Genomic DNA, 15,862 nt, shown 5'->3' with positions numbered 1-15,862 from the left:
AGCTTCTTTGCATCCTGTAAATATGTATTAATTGTGGGTTTAGGTTAAGTATTTGGTATAAAAAAAATTCGGGCTTCCGTGGTGGCTCAGTTGGTAAAGAATCCGCCTGCCAGTGCAAGAGACCTGGGTTCGATTCCTGGGTCAGGAAGATCCCCTGGAGGAGGAAATGGCAATCCACTTCAGTATTCCTGTCTGTGAAATCCCGTGGACAGAGGAGCCTGGTGGGCTACAGTCCATAGGGTCGCAAGGAGTTCGACACGACTGAGCTACTAAAGCACCACCATAAAAATAAGAATGTATTTCATGGATTCTAGGAACTATTTATGTATATATACAATTTTTAGCAGTTATAATGTCTGAAATTTGATACATTTTACAACCCAAGACAGTTTCAGTGAAATATAGTAACAATATTTTGTTAAGCTTCTTGGAAAGTCTTAGGGTTATGCTTAGGAAATCTGTCCATTGGGACGCACAGACTCTTCAAGATTCCTAGGAAACTGACAATCTCAGGATAGAACATCTGAAATGTAAATAAAAAGAAATTATCCATGCCTATTTCCTGCTTTCGTACAGGGAGATATTAGTGTCTGTTTCAGATACAAAACTGAAGTGAGCTGAGATGAGTTTACAAGATGGAATGAGCCATCTTCTAAGAGCTCAAGGTGCTAGAAAGTGTTCTGCAAACTTGAAAGTTTGCCTCCTCCTAGGGTCATTCACTGAACATGGCATACTGTTCCACTGCCTAGGGATGCCGTTGAGGGTCACTGCCTCAGGAATGCACGAAGATCGGAGGCAACCTGCTTAGCAAGTCGAGTGTGACTTCAGCCCCTGACTCCGAATGTGGAGCCTTGAAGTTGTTGGATAGCACAGCCATCAAGATTGTTTATTTTGGAGAAAAATCACTTGATAGAATATTTATAATTATAACCTTGAGGTATACATGTGCATATGCATGTACACATATATGTGTATGTGTTTGTATACGTGTGTGTATATACACAAACACACAAATAATATGACTTTAGGTGGGGCAAAAACAGACATCTAGGGATGGTAGATTGTGATGTACATGATTGAAAGAGACAAGTAGAGGGGAGTGAGTTTGTGGAGAGTCGTGGATACACATTGACTAAGAGACGGACGTGACTGAGCGACTGAACAACAATAAATGGTTGAAATATTTATTGTCTTCCTTCCTTTTAGAGCTCTTTCTCCTTTACGTGTGACTTGAGACAGGGATATTCATTCTATTCAATTTCCAATGGAAGAAGAGGTATCAGATTCTTTTTATTTTTTGGAAAATGAGATATTTAAATGAAAGAATGAAGGAAAAAATGGTGCAAGATAGGAAGAACAAGCAACCAGGGCCATCCTATTTTATGCTTTGAAGAATGTCAAGGCGCCTGTCAATTAAAGTGAGTGTGGGGGTGTGTGTGTGTTTTTTCCAGTAAACTCTGCTCAGGTTGTGTGAACATGAACTCTGTTCTCTCACAAAGGAAAAAAAGTTTGAAAGAAGAAGGAAAAGAAGCCGTGATCCAAGTCCTTAATCTGATTTGGGTCTTTGGCACAGGGTAGTCAGGCCTTCCAGGCTTCTGTTTATTCTGAGAATTCATGAAGCAAGCAGCATTGTTACTTTAACTTCCTGATTAAACTTCTGTGATTTCTGCAGCCCACTGTGACAAAGGCAGCGGAGTGTAAAACCGTGCTTGATGTTATTTTGCATCTCTGTACTGAGCAGCATTCTGAACACACTGTAGATGCTCAGCATAAATTGGTTGAATGTCCAATTTTATAAGAAAGTTCTAAAGAAATGCAAAAAATTCCTAGAGTCTTATTTTTCCTTTCTTCCCAGTTTCCCTTTTGACTGAGCTGCTTTTCCTTGATCAGGAAAAAGTTGAGGTTTTACTTTGGGGTTTGGAATTGGCACCAGGATCTAGTTTAAGATGTTTCTGCATGAAGCCCTAATAACCGGCTGGATAGCATTTGCCAGTAACCTCAAAACCCAACAAGTGGATGCAGAGAGTTTTTAAAGTAGCTGCCTAGTTGAATACATAGGACAAAGAGATACAGAAGGAAGATCACTAAATTCTCAGATTTACTTACTTATTTAAAAAAGTTATTTATTTGTATGTGGCTGCACTGGGTCTTGGCTGCTGTGGGGGGGCTTTCTCGTTGCAGTGAGCGAGGGCTGCTCTCTAGTTGAGGCACGTGGGCTTCTCATTGCAGTGGCTTCTCTTGTTCTCTGCCCCACGACATGTGAAATCTTTCCTGACCAGGGATCGAACCCATGTCCCCTGCATTGGCAGGTGGATTCTTAACCGCTGGACCACCAGGGAAGTCCTAAATTCTCAGATTTAAATAAATTATGTTAGGTTGTTAGGTTGCATGTGTGTGTTCAGTGGCTTGGTCATGTCCAGCTCTTTGTGGTCTCATGAATTATAGCCCACCAGGCTCCTCTGTCCGTGGAATCATCTTAGGCAAGAATATTGGAGTAGTTGCCACTTCCTACTCCAGGGGGATCTTCTGGACCCAGGGATCAAACGCATATCTCTTGCATCTCCTGCGTTTGCAGGCGGATTTTTTTTTTTTAACCACTGTCGCCATCTGGAAAGCTCCTATGTTGCATACCTAACCTGACAAAATAGACCATCGTCTCAGCTCCCCTGATAGTTCAGTTGGTAAAGAATCTGCCTGCAATGCAGCAGACCCCAGTTCGACTCCTGGGTAGGGAAGATCCGCTGGAGAAGGGCTGGGCTACCCACTCCAGTATTCTTGGGCTTCTCTTGTGGCTCAGCTGGTAAAGATTTCACCTGCAATGTGGGAGACCTGGGTTTGATCCCTGGGTTGGGAAGATCCCCAGGAGATAAGGCTACTCAGTCCAGTATTCTGGCCTAGAGAATTCCGTGGACTGTATAGTCCATGGGGTTGCAAAGAGTTGGATGCGACTGAGCAGCTTTCACTTGAAACCTGAAACCCTCAGCTCTGAAGGGATGTATTTAATCCATACAGCTGCATGAAACCCTCCTTTCCTTTTTAGATGACTTATAAAAGTTCCATAAAACTAATAAATATTTCTAGGGCAGTATAAAATCCCCCTCGTTTAGATGATCTGAGCTAGTCTCTTTTTCCTTTTTTAAAGAAGTAAACCCCAGTTAGTAAGGAACTGTTTCCAAGGAGGACTTCCACTTGTGGCTCTAACTGGTTCACAGACTGGTCCTTCTGCAGGACACCACTGCACAGCCCGACGGAGTGTCGCAGGCGGCTGTGTTCAGGTGTGGTCAGCAGGAAGCACAGCAGCTCGATGCTAAGCGAGGGGCAGCTCGTGGGATGAGCCCAGTGGTCCCCGTGGCTGTTTCCAGGGAAGAGTTTCCTGAGAGCAGCGCGGCATGCTTGAGTCTTGTCTGCGCACAGCAGTCCTGCTGAGCTAAGGAAACCCAGACTCGAGTTTGGGGCCCCTGAAGCAACTGGCATTCTCAGGGCGGGGCTCCAGACAGCAGAGGGCAGCCCGGGGCACGGGCAGGGAGCAGAAGTGTGTCTGGTGTACCCTGGGAGTCCTTGGCCGGGCTCGTGTGCACATGTACGGATCGAGACTGTGCGAGATTTATCAAAAGCGGCAGCTCCAGGGTTGAGGATCAGACAGAGACACCAAAGGTCAAGCAGTCCTGAGGGATGCTGGGGGTCCAGCCCAGCCACAGTGGAGAGGCTGCTTTAATAACACCCTGAGCATCCAGAAAAGTCACAAAAAATCTGTATCTTTGGGGCAAAGGCTATGATTTCAAATGGAGTTGGTAATTAAAAAAAAAATAAATGTCTAGATGGTAATTATTTTAGGCCCTGTGAACCATTCAATCTCCCTCACAGCTCCTCACTTCTGCTGAGCAAAAGCATTCATAGATAATGTGTAAATGAATGGGTATGGTTTTGTTTCAATATCATTTTTTTTAAACAAATGCAGAGGGCTCGATTTGGGTCATCACTGTAGTTTGCCAACATTTACTCTAGGGTAAGGCCTAGTTTAAATCTACCCTGAGCCAAGAGCTATCAAGGAAATTGCAAGGGAAGTTGAGTTTGGAAGTTGAGTCCTGCCGTAGTTAAAGGAACTTGGGAACATTGCTGACTTTGCACAAATTCATCCGATGAAGTGGAAGACCAAGCCTATGCAAGATCAAGGGGAGACAATTTGACTCCAGTCAAAAATTAACTCTGCAGAGAAAGATCAAATCCAGAATGTCTCAGTCTTTCATCACAGTTGTGAGGTATGCAAAGAAATAGAAAAATATTACCCATAGTGAAAAAACAGTCATTAGTAGATGCTAATCTCCAAATGGTCTAGATATTGGATTTGGCAGACAAAGGCTTTAAAGCAGCTATAATAAATAGGTTTGAAGAACTAAAGAAAAATGTTGTAAGAATGAGTGAATATAAAGGCAGCTCAACAGATGAGTGGAACCTATAAAAGAATCTAATGAAAATCTTAGACTGAAAAAGTTGAATAATTGAGATGAAAAATTCACAGGATGGGCTTAAGAGGAGAACAGGAGATGACAGAAGAGAGTCAGTGGACTTGAAGACAGATCAATAGGAGAAGAGATGTAGAAAAACATATCTGAAGAGAGAGTGGCAAAATGTCCCCAAATCTAATGAAACTATTAGCAAGCAAATTCACAATCTTATACACACTACACACTTCAAATAGGATGTTATAAGAAAACTACATCTAGACATATGATAGTTAATTGCTCGAAACGAAAAACAAAGATTTCATAACAAAATAAGAATTACAACCAAACTTCTCATCAGAACAACAGGGACAATAAGACAAGATATTGAAGAAAAAAAATAGTCATACTCCAATTTCATGTCTAGTGCAAAATATCCTTCAAAAACAAAGATAAATAACGGACTGCTTCGGAGCAGTTCTATCCAATAGAAGTATAGTATAGGCCGCATATGTACTGTTTTACGTTTTCTAATTGCCCCATTAAAAAACCTTGAACAGGTGAAATTCATTTTTAACATTTAGCATATTTTTAAACCTCGTATATTCTAAGATACCACTTTAACATGTAATCAGTATAAAAATCATTAAATAGATATTTTATATATATATATGCTTTTTGAAATCTGATGTGTATGTTACACCCGAAGAACAGCTCCGTTTGGTCTAAGCACATTTTCATAGGCACCCACGTCTGGTGACTACTGTACTGGACTAGCCCAGTGTGAGGTCAAAGAGAAAGGAGGATGGACAAGATGCTCTGTATCCAGGTGGTTTCCCAGTCTGTCTTACACACACATAGTGTTTAAATTAACCTTTCTAAAATAGTTGCTAGTTCAGAAGACCTGAGAGGCTACCTACTATGTGGTAAAATAAGTTGATTTGTTCATTCATTCATCTATTTACCCAATAAACATTTTCTAAATGCCATACCCTCGTCTACGAGTTGGAGGACATCACAGGAATAAAATCTAGTCCCTTTCCTCACAGGCTAATTGACATGATAGCCACCTTAGCCAGCCAGTTCATTATCATTTGGTAAATGAGTGTAGGTAAGATACTATCGGTAGGCAGAGGATGTAGGCGATGAGGAACCAGCGAGATTAGTGGGAGTTGAGGAGGGGTACCCTACATCAGAGTTCCTCACTGCAAGCAATAGAAACGGACTCTGGCTAACATAAGGGGAAAGGACTCTCTGGCTGTGGGGAGCCCGTGAGGACTTAATTTTAAGCAGAGCTCTGGCATGGGCGCTTTCAGGTTTCAGGCATAATAGGTTGGATCACAGGTTTAGAGGGGATGATGCTAAAGGCAGGGAGACAGATAAAGTGAAAGTTGCTCAGTCGTGTCTGACTCTGCAGCCCCATGGACCACACAGTCCATGGAATTCTCCAGGCCAGAATACTGGAGTGGGCAGCCTTTCCCTTCTCCAGGGGGGTCTTCCCAACCCGGGGACCGAACCCAGGTCTGCCACATTGCAGGCGGATTCTTCTTCTCGGCTGAGCCACCAGGGAAGGGAGGTAGGTAAGAGACTGGTAATTGTCCGAATCACAGAGGGGCTGACCCAATGGCTGTGGGAACAGAAAGGGTAGTTTCCAGAGTTCAAACTCTGAAATTCGGGGCTGTCTCTGTTCCAGCCGCTCCTTTTCTAGCGCTCGACTCAGTGCCACCCTCTTGAGATGGACAGAGGCTGGCTCACGGTGACCTGGACAGGCCATTTCTGCCCTTTGTTCCTCGAATGCCTTTGCCCCTCTGCTTGTTTGGCTAGAGCCCTCCCTTCTCCTTTAAGATGTAGCTCGTGAGCACCTACTGCTCAAGCCCTGGGTCGTCTCTTAACAACCTAACTCTCTGCCCGGGTGATGTCATTGTTTTGTGGCTAACTTGTCGCAATAGGTTAAAGAGCCAGTACACACGTGTGAGTCGCTCAGTCGTGTCTGACTCTTTGCGACCCCATGGACTGTAGCCCGCCAGGCTCCTCTGTCCATGGGATTCTCTAGGCAAGAGTACTGGAGTGGGTGGCTGTTCCCTTCTCCAGGGGATCTTCCAGACCCAAGGATCGAACCTGGGTCTCCCACACTGCAGGCAGATTCTTTGCCCTCTGAGCCACCAGGAAGCTTATTGTTGTATTAAGGTCACGGTCATTAATGACAATCTCTTGTAAGCTACTGGGGTCTACTGGTGCTGTCTCATTCTCCCATGTACTGTCAGGCCCTAGAGTGGGGTCATGCACAGTACATGTTCCCGATGATGCTGACCCCTGGCTTTGCGGGACACACAGGGGTCCGGTTGCGGCTGATAGCATCCATCAGCAGACTCCTGCTCAGCGCAAGCTTGTCCATCTCCCTTAAGCACATTTCTTGAGTCACTCTATACTTGTAAGCTTCTCATGGCCCCCTGAAATCTTCTCAGCTTTAAGGTCCATCAGTCCTTTCTCCTCACATCTCCCCAGTTGTCATCAGACTGACCTCTTCATTGGTCCAGAAACAAGTCCCACGAAGGTCTGATTCTTAATTGTCACTTAGGCTGACCCTTGTCCCAAGGGTGGCCTTACTTTTTCCTTCTGGTGGTTCAGAGTCAAGTGAAAAAAGTGCAAGTGTTAGTCGCTCAGTCGTGTCCGACTCTTTCCAACCCCATGGACTGTAGCCCGCCAGGCTCCTCTGTCCATGGAATTTTGCAGGCAAGAGTACTGCAGTGAGTAGCTATTCCCTAGTCTCCAGGGGATCTTCCCAGCCCAGGGATTGAATCCAGGTCTCCTGCATTGCAGATGGATTCTTTACCACCTGAACCACCAGGGAAACCCTGGCATCTTTCAGCCAAGGATATCTTTCAAATCCAAAATCCTGCTTAATTCCTGATGGTTCTAGCCCTTGCAGATCTCTCTGTGACCAAACTTTTGCAGCATTTCCGGTGTGTCCTCCAGCAGACAGCTATTTCCAGATTTGCTGTGTTCACTGTTCTGAGCATCTTCACGTCTACAGCTAGATTGCCAGCTGCCTGATCTCCCAGTATCTCAAAGGGTGCCTAGTACATTTCTGGACACCTAGGGCTCATGAGTGCATAGTAAGAGATTGCCATAAGGCAGATCTGTTTCTAGGCTCTCATCTTATCCAGCAACTGCATTCTCCACACCCACATTTGAGTGTTGTTAGGGAAGCCAGCGAAGGAGCTTCTCTCTGCAGTGGAAGCGAGGTTTTGAGTGGCTCCTGGTCAACCCTGTTGCTGATCGTGAGTCACCGCTCATTTGTGGCGAGCCTAAGCCTCAATTCATGATTCATGTTCTAAAAATGGGGTGAGGTTTTTGCAGAGAAACCAGTTCCGGTCTGAGCATGGCCTCATGGTGATCGGGTTCCTCTGTTGGCTCCCAGCTCTTCTAAGCTCAGGCATCTCAGGGTTCCCCGGATGTGGCTGGTTCATGGCACACACCTAGAGTAGATTTCACAGGGTTAGGATAGGGTGTTCTGGCACTCAGTGCTGTCCTGCAGGCTTTCTTGAGACATCTCATGATCTGTAACCAGGTCAAGTCTGGATCTGGGATGGACTAGAAAGGGGAGATCAATCTTGGGGGCTCCTCTTCTGTTCATACTTCTGAGTAGGTGTCTCGGTTTCCCAGCCAGAATGCACTTGCATCTAGGAAGAGGGCGTTGAGTGCCTGACTCCACTTAGTATCTGGGAGAACTGCTCTAAGAAGGAGTTGAAAAGGGAAATCACTAAAATCTGAATAGGCCAGTGACAGAAATGGGGTGGTTTCACGAAATTTGCTTTCTGATCTCAAAACTCCCACTGATAAGCAGTGTGCGTCATTTTCCTACAGTGGTGACGGCCATAGCTGGCGTTTTTAGTCTGGACAAGAGCCTGCTGCACACTGAGCCCTCTGGAAACTCACCTGCTCTGATCATCACCGTTGTTACAGAGCGTTTTTTAGCACAGTGCTAAGCGCTTGATGTATAGTATCTTACTTAAGCCTTAGAATATTGATGAGTTTTGTTTTTCTTGCTGCACCGGGTTGAGCTGAGGCTTACAGACTGTACGTGATTCAAATCCAGACAGTGGAACTCCCCAGCCTATCTCAGTCTCTGCTGTTGCTCTGCCTGACTTCCCTGGGCCTCAGTTTGGGTTGTTTTGTTCTGTTTTGTTTGTTTGTCTGTTTGTTTTTTATCGGTGGAAGTTGAGAGCTGGACTTCTGGTCTTTAAAATGTCTGAGTTCTAAAATTTCTAGCTATTTTGTCCATTATCTTCACCCTTTTCCCTCTCATTCTCTGCTTCCCGTCACCCACCCATATTCATCCGTGAATCTCACGGGATTCACCATCACGGGATGGGCAGGATATTTTCCCCATTGAGCTATGAGGCTGCATGTGTCAGCATGTGGACTTGGACTGTGGCTTTGTGGTGGCTGTTGTTGGAGCTGGTTTACACGCTGCTGTTGTTGGAGAGAGGGGATCTGATTCTTCAATTTTACTGTCTTACCTTGGCCTGCAGCCGTTACCACACTGAGCAATGCTAGCATTTGACAGACTGGAGAGAGGCTTATGGAGGAAGCCCACCAGACTCAGCTCTTTGGGTCTGTGAGCGCTGCATGGTTATCTGGTGAGATCTGGTTGGAGCAGTCGTTCTTTAGGCTGTTTGCACATATCTGGTCCCATGACTTGTAAGGATCTTAGGAGAGGAACTTGGAAGAGAACTTTCAATTCTCTGCACAGCTTGGATTCCCTCGCAGATGTCCAGTGAGGAGTTTCACCGATCATTTCATTATAGTTCTATTAGAACTGATGTCTGTAGAGTGCTTCAGTTGGGGGATAGTCTCTCTCTATATATATTCTTCAGTGTGTTTCTTTGTGGCTGTGACCCAAAGATTAGAGTGTTTTGGCATCAGAAGACCTGGGTTCAAGTGTTGCATCCTTCACTTCCTAGCCTGGTGCATCTAACACCCCTGCTTGTGATGACCTCTACTTGATTCATTTTTGGTGGTCTCTTACAGTGGAATAAGAAGAATCCATTTGTCACTATCCTAGGATATGTGAATTCTTCCACTTAAAAACCTGGAGGAAACATCTTAGGAATCTTAGTGTACCATACAAAAGCCTCAAAACAACAGAAGCTTTGGATAAGTCACTTAACTTCCCTCAGCCCAAATTTCTTCATCTGTGAAAGAATTATGGTAATACCTGTCTTACCCAACTACAAGGGCTATTGAATCAAAGAATGGTATGAAAATAGGTTTCTGAAAACTATAGATTCTATAAGGAACATTATTTAATTTTAGGAAGTATCATGCAGCAAAATTAATTGTTGTAATTACCAAAATAACAAAGCTATTAAATGTTTCTATTCTGGTTATCCTCAGCATAGAATGTTTACTGCAGGTAATAACCTGTAGTAAAATTTCAACATTTTCTTATCGTGCACCAGTTAGAAGGGTATGAGTTAAATTGTTCTAGACTAAAATGGATATTGAGTATCCAGTTAATAGCAACTGATACTGTTCAAAGTGGATAGTAGCTCTTATGGGGAAACATTAATTTTTTATTAATTCTGGGAATTAATTGCATTAATTTTGCATTTTCAGACTTTACTAATTCATTCCAAGATCAAGAGTTAGATTCCCTCTTGCACTATTAGTGGGAATGTAAATTGACACAGCCACTATGGAAAACATTATGGAGATTCCTTAAAAAATAGGAATAAAACCACCATGTGTCCCAGCAATCCCACTACTGGGCATATACCCTGAGAAAACCATAATTCGAAAAGACACGTGTATTCCAGTGTCCATTGCAGCACTACTCACAGCAGCCAGTACATGAAGGCAGCCTAGATGTCCATCGACAGATGAATGGATAAAGATGGAGTACACACATACCCTGAAATATCATTCAGCCATAAAAAGAAACCAACTTGAGTTAGTTCTAGTGAGGTGGATAAACCTAGAGCCTATAATACAGAGTGAAATAAGTCAGAAAGATAAAAACAAATATCATATATAAATGCTTATATATGGAATCTACAAAAACGGTGCAGATGAACCTATTTGCAGGGCAGGAGTAGAGACGCAGACGAGAGAACAGACTGTGGACACAGGGAGGGAGGAGAGGGTGGGATGAATCGAGGGAGTAGCATGGAAACATACATTCCCGGGTGTAGAGTAGGTGGCTGGTGGGAAGTTGCCCGTATAACGTGGAGCTGAACGCACAGCGCTCTGTGACAGCCTCGAGGGGTGGGATGGGGGTGGTGGGAGGGAGGCTCATGGAGACGTGTGTGTACTTATTCACACTGTTGTTTGGCAGAAACCAACACAGCGTTGTAAAGCAGTTACGCTCCAAATTAAAAAAAAGTTCCAGTTGTAAAAAGAAAGCATTAATAGTACACACAATATTAGACTTCTAGTAAGTATTCTTCCATGGAACATAATTGCAACGTGAGTAAAGGCTACCCTTTTACATGCTAATTCAAATCGACCTAGAATGCAATTGTGTTTCTTTTAACTCACATTTTCCACTACAGCAAATATGCCCTGCCCCCCCCTTACTCCAAATGAACAAGATAAATCCATTTCTGTTTTTCTTGACTGGTAAATTGTGCTCGGAGATACCATCTGGAGATGGTTGGGTTTCTGCCAAAGGTTTAAATCAGGCTTGCAAAGAGCTACCTGCCTAAGGCAAGAAACCACGCTGATTTAATAGGAAAGAACGTGCTTTTCTTTTGCCATCTGGTAAAGGAAAGTGAAAGCTCTTTGAAAAATGTTGATATTAGTTTTACAATAGTGGTATTATATTATAAGGGAAAATTATTTCCAAAGTATAGTAAGTGGGAACATTTGAAAATCTGTTTGCTAAAATGTGTGTGATTATTTGTAAATCTGTCTGATGCTGGGAAAGACTGAGGGCGGAAGGAGAAGAGGGCGTCAGAGGATGAGATGGTTGGACGGCATCACCGATGCGATGAACAAGAATTTGGGCGACCTCTGGGAGACGGCGAGTGACAGCGAGGCCTGGCGTGGTGTAGTCCGTGGGGTCGCAAGGAGCTGGACATGACTGGGCAGCTGTACAACAATGGCAACAACGTTTGTGAATCTGGTGTGAAGGCACACGCAGAGATCTCCATGCTCACGGAAGATATTTCTGTCGAGAAGCGTGGGCAAGACAGGGACAGAGAAAGGGAAATAGGTTGGAAACGACCCGGGTCTCCTGGTGGACACGGTGGCAAGCCCAGATCTGTGTGGCCTGGTTATAATGTGATGGTTATCCCCTGTAATTTTTATTATAATGTGATGGTTATCCCCTGTAATTTTTATTATTTTTTAAAAACAGATTTCTGCTTGGCAGATTAACCAAAGGCAAGAGAGGCTACTCTGTCCACGTTCTGCGTGCCACTCTCCGCGAGACCCCACAACAGACCCCAGGTCCACGTCCCCTGCGCTCCCAGACCCCTGCCCAGCCCCAGACATTGCTCTGGGGTCTGCCTGAGGCCTGCAGTGTGAAGATGCCCAGCACCTTCCTAGCATGACGACTCTGGACCATGTGATCGCCACCCACCAGTCCGAGTGGGTCTCCTTCAATGAGGAGCCACTCTTTCCCATCCCTCCTGAGGGTAAGGAGAGCTTTCACTGCCTACATGAAAAAATTAACCAAGGACCACACCTGTGTGTCGTGGCTTTTATTGGAGCCTTCTTTTCATGGGGTCTTTTATTTAACATTTCATTTATTTATTTTTGGCCGTACCAGGTCTTGGTTGCTTTGCACGGGCTTTTTCTAGGTGCGCCCAGCGGCGGCCGCTCTCTCGATAAACCTGCAGTGTGCAGCTTTAGCATGTGGTGTCTTCTCTTGCTGTGGAGCACGGGCTGAAGGTGCATGGTGGATTCAGTCCTTGCAGCACGGAGGCTGGTTAGCTGTGGTGTGCGGGCTCTCCAGTGCTGGCTCTGTAGTGCTGGTGCATGGGCTTAGTTGCTCCATAACATGTGGAATCTTCCCGGACCGGGGATCAAACCTGTGTCCTCTGCATTGACAGGCAGAGTCTTATCCATTGGGCCACCAGGAAGTCCTCAGTAGGATATTGACAAGGAAAAAGTCAGTTTATCACTTCCCTTCATTTCACTTCACTTATCACTTCACTTCCTTATCATTGCTTTCTTTCAATGAACATAAACTTCATATTTACCAAGTCCGTGGAATATACAGTCCATAGAATCCTCCAGGCCAGAATACTGGAGTGGGTAGCCTTTCCCTTCTCCAGGGGACCTTCCCAACCCAGGGATCGAACCCAGGTGTCCTGCATTGCGGGCTGATTCTTTACTAGCTGAGGCACAAGGGAAGCCCAAGAATACTGGAGTGGGTAGCCTATCCCTTTTCCAGGGGATCTTCCTGACCCAGGAATCGAACCAGGGTCTCCTGCATACAAGCTGATTCTTTACCAACTGAGCTGTCAGGGAAGCCCTGAATATAAACTTCCTATTTACCAAGTACTTTACACTCAGTCTTTTTGGTTATTACTCCCAACAGCCATTTGGCTTGTCTCAGTTTTCAAAGGACAGTTGTCAAAAAGACTGACAGGCCCTCGAGCCAGATCCCATGGGCTGAAATCCTGGCTCCATCATGGATGTGGATAATTGGGCGGATGATTTGTTTACCTCTCTGGGTGGTAGTCCATCTGAGCAATGTGGATAATCACAGTGCCGACCTCAGGGTGGCAGTGAGGATTAAATGATTAACGTATAAAAAACGCTTACAACCGGGACAGGCACGTGCAGAGAACTCAGTAGTTGTCACTCGTGATCATGGTGCAGGTGGCTAGGTTGACGTCTGTGGGACTGTGCTCAAGGGTGAAGGTCACAGTAGGATGCAGGAGCTTTTTACAGAGCCATGTCAGCTGCTTTTCTTCCGTGGCCCCTGCGGCTGCCTCCTGAACCATCCCAGCTTCATTTACAGCACCTGGAAAGTGGAGTTTACGGGCATGCTGTAAGCTTTATAGCTCTGTGACTATGGAGTCCTTGAAACGTGGCCAGTCTGAATTGAGACGCCTATAAACTGGGCTTCCCTGGTCTCAGATGGTAAAGAATCTGCTTGCAATGCAGGAGATCGGGATTTGATCGCTGGGTCGGGAAGAGCCCCTGGAGAAGGAAATGGCAGCCCACTCCAGTATTCTTACCTGGGAAATCCCATGGACAGAGGAGCCTGGCAGGCTACAGTCCATGAGGTCACAAGAGTTAGACACAACTGAGTGACTAACACTTCAAGAAATGTGAAATAGCCACACTGAATTTCGAGGACCTAGTTAAAGATAAATGTTTCTTTATCAATTTTTTATCATGTGTTGGAATTATACATTTTCAACAAATTGAGTTGAAATACATTATTAAGAATAGTTTCACCTGTTTCTTTTTAATTTTTTAAATGTGGCTACTGGAAAATTTAAAGTTACGTATGTGGCCCACCTTTTACTTCTTTGGGACAGCTCTTGTCTAAAGGCTTTGATTATGTTCAAGTGGACCAGTTTGTTTGGCTAGTGATGGGAGAGAGGAGTTTCATATGAGTACCTTTATTTTTTAGAAGCTTTCATACAGTAAACTTGATCATTTTTGGTCTACAGTTGATGAATTTTAACACATGTATAGATTGTGTAATCACCACCACAATTGGGGTCAATTCTGTTATTTAAAGACAAATATTCGAAGGCTGTCAACTGTTCCAGGACCAATAACGTGAAACAAAGCTAGAGGAAGAGTCTCTGTGCCACGTTGAGCTGGTCATTCGTGCAGAGTTTGGTTGTGGTGGCCCGCAGATGTGTGTCCTCTGGATTGTACACACTTTGAATTGGGGTGTTTTGAGTCCAGACAGAAGGTCGCCTGTTGAGCCACAGTCTCCACCAATCCCTATTGCCTTTTGCTTTTCAATTTGACCTAGTTCTATTTCTTGCTTGGCCTTCGCAACAATTTTTTGTGTGTGACCCCCCAAGCACTGAAGTAGATGGTAGGATGAGAACAGTGAACCAGACCAGACTCCCAGTCTTAGCCTGCATGGAGACTGCCGGGGACAGCCTTTGTTGTTGTTAGTCACTAAGTCATGTCCGACTCTTTGCTGCCCCATGGACTGCAGCATGCCAGGCTTCCCTGTCCTTCACTATTTCCCAGAGCTTACTCAAATTCATCTCCATAGAGTCAGTGATGCCATCCAATCATCTCATCCTCTGTCCTCCCCTTCTCCTCCCGCCTTCAATCTTTCCCAGCATCAGGGACTTTTCCAATGCGTCAGTTCTTCGCATCAGGTGGCCAAAGTATTGGAGCTTCAGCATCAGTCCTTCCAATGAATATTCAGGACTGATTTCCTTTAGGATGGACTGGTTTGTCTGCTTGCCATCCAAGGGACTCTCAAGAGTTTTCTCCAGCACCACGCCCTAGGGTATAGTTTTCATTCATTTTTGGGAAAACACTTCTTTAGCATAGAAGCAGTGGGCATGGCTGTCTCTTTCCTCTCACACCCTGTCATGGTGAGTCCTTTGATCACCCGTTGCCTTTTCTGTTTTCTTCCTCCACGAGACAGTCCTGAAGAGTGACCTTCCACCTCTGAGCTGATGGCAGTTTCTGGTGTCTGTTTCAGGGGGCCCCAAAGAGCATGTCCCCGGAGCCTCCTCTTCCTCAGACCAGTCCGAGAGCTCTTCTGGGGAGCACCATGTCGTGGATGGAGGCTCTCAGGGCCTTTCCCACTCAGAGCACGATGACTCTTCCGAAAAGCTGGGCCTCATCTCTGAAGCGGCCTCGCCTCCTGGGAGCCCCGAGCAGCGCCCGCCTGATCTGGTCTCGGCCATCAGCAGCTGGGTTCAGTTTGAAGATGATGCGCCCTGGGCCAGCTCGTCACCACCTCCTAAAGAAGCAGTGGGGACAGGTAGGCCAGGTGAGGGGCTGGGGAGGCTTGGGACGGAGGTCTGTGCTTCCCAGGGATGCTTTCCCAAGAGAGGTTTGCAGGGCTGCCGGGATTCTGCTGTGTCTGCTCCAGGGCCCTGAGCCTGGCTGCCTAGGAGAGAGCAGGCGGAGGTCTCCTCGGGCTTAACTCTGCACCTCGTGTTTCTTAACAGAAGCCTGTGGAAGGATCTGTGTGTTCTGGGCCATTGCTAGCCTTTTACCTTTGTCCCTGGCTGTTCACCTCTCCTTGGAAGGATGCGTATGGATTCATCTATTACAGATGGAATTATATTTACTCAGCGCCTAACTTGTAAGCTCCCTCTGGGTAAAACGGATGTCTCTAAAAGTGTGGACTGCTAACCATCTCTATCAGAGTCGCCGGTTACACGTGGATGTTCTTGTACCTCAGACCTTAAGAATCCAGATCTTCAGGGGTGGGGACTGCCGTGAATGGTCAAGTCTCTGACTCTGTG

The 15,862-nt window shown here is 45.4% G+C and overlaps 1 protein-coding gene across 5 annotated transcripts in view; it reads left to right on the top strand.

Moving 5' to 3' along the window:
• The window catches only part of STON2 (stonin 2), a 159,409-nt gene that overhangs the window by 25,825 nt on the left and 117,722 nt on the right, over nucleotides 1–15,862 (top strand). For 3 of the 5 annotated variants that reach the window (XM_070469735.1, XM_070469730.1, XM_070469732.1), the window contains exons 2-3: nucleotides 11,821–12,085; nucleotides 15,088–15,381. In XM_070469735.1, coding sequence (XP_070325836.1) covers nucleotides 11,998–12,085; nucleotides 15,088–15,381 — 382 coding nt within the window. In that variant the 5' untranslated portion in view covers nucleotides 11,821–11,997. Of the gene's footprint in view, nucleotides 1–11,805; nucleotides 12,086–15,087; nucleotides 15,382–15,862 lie in introns of all 5 variants that reach the window. The other 2 variants (XM_070469734.1, XM_070469731.1) reach the window with 2 other exon arrangements.

This window comes from Odocoileus virginianus, chromosome 6 (assembly GCF_023699985.2).
Source record: "Odocoileus virginianus isolate 20LAN1187 ecotype Illinois chromosome 6, Ovbor_1.2, whole genome shotgun sequence".
NCBI classification, from domain to species: domain Eukaryota; kingdom Metazoa; phylum Chordata; class Mammalia; order Artiodactyla; family Cervidae; genus Odocoileus; species Odocoileus virginianus.
The sequence above is the reverse complement of the archived record's forward strand: the minus strand, read 5'-3'. Positions and strand labels throughout refer to the sequence as shown.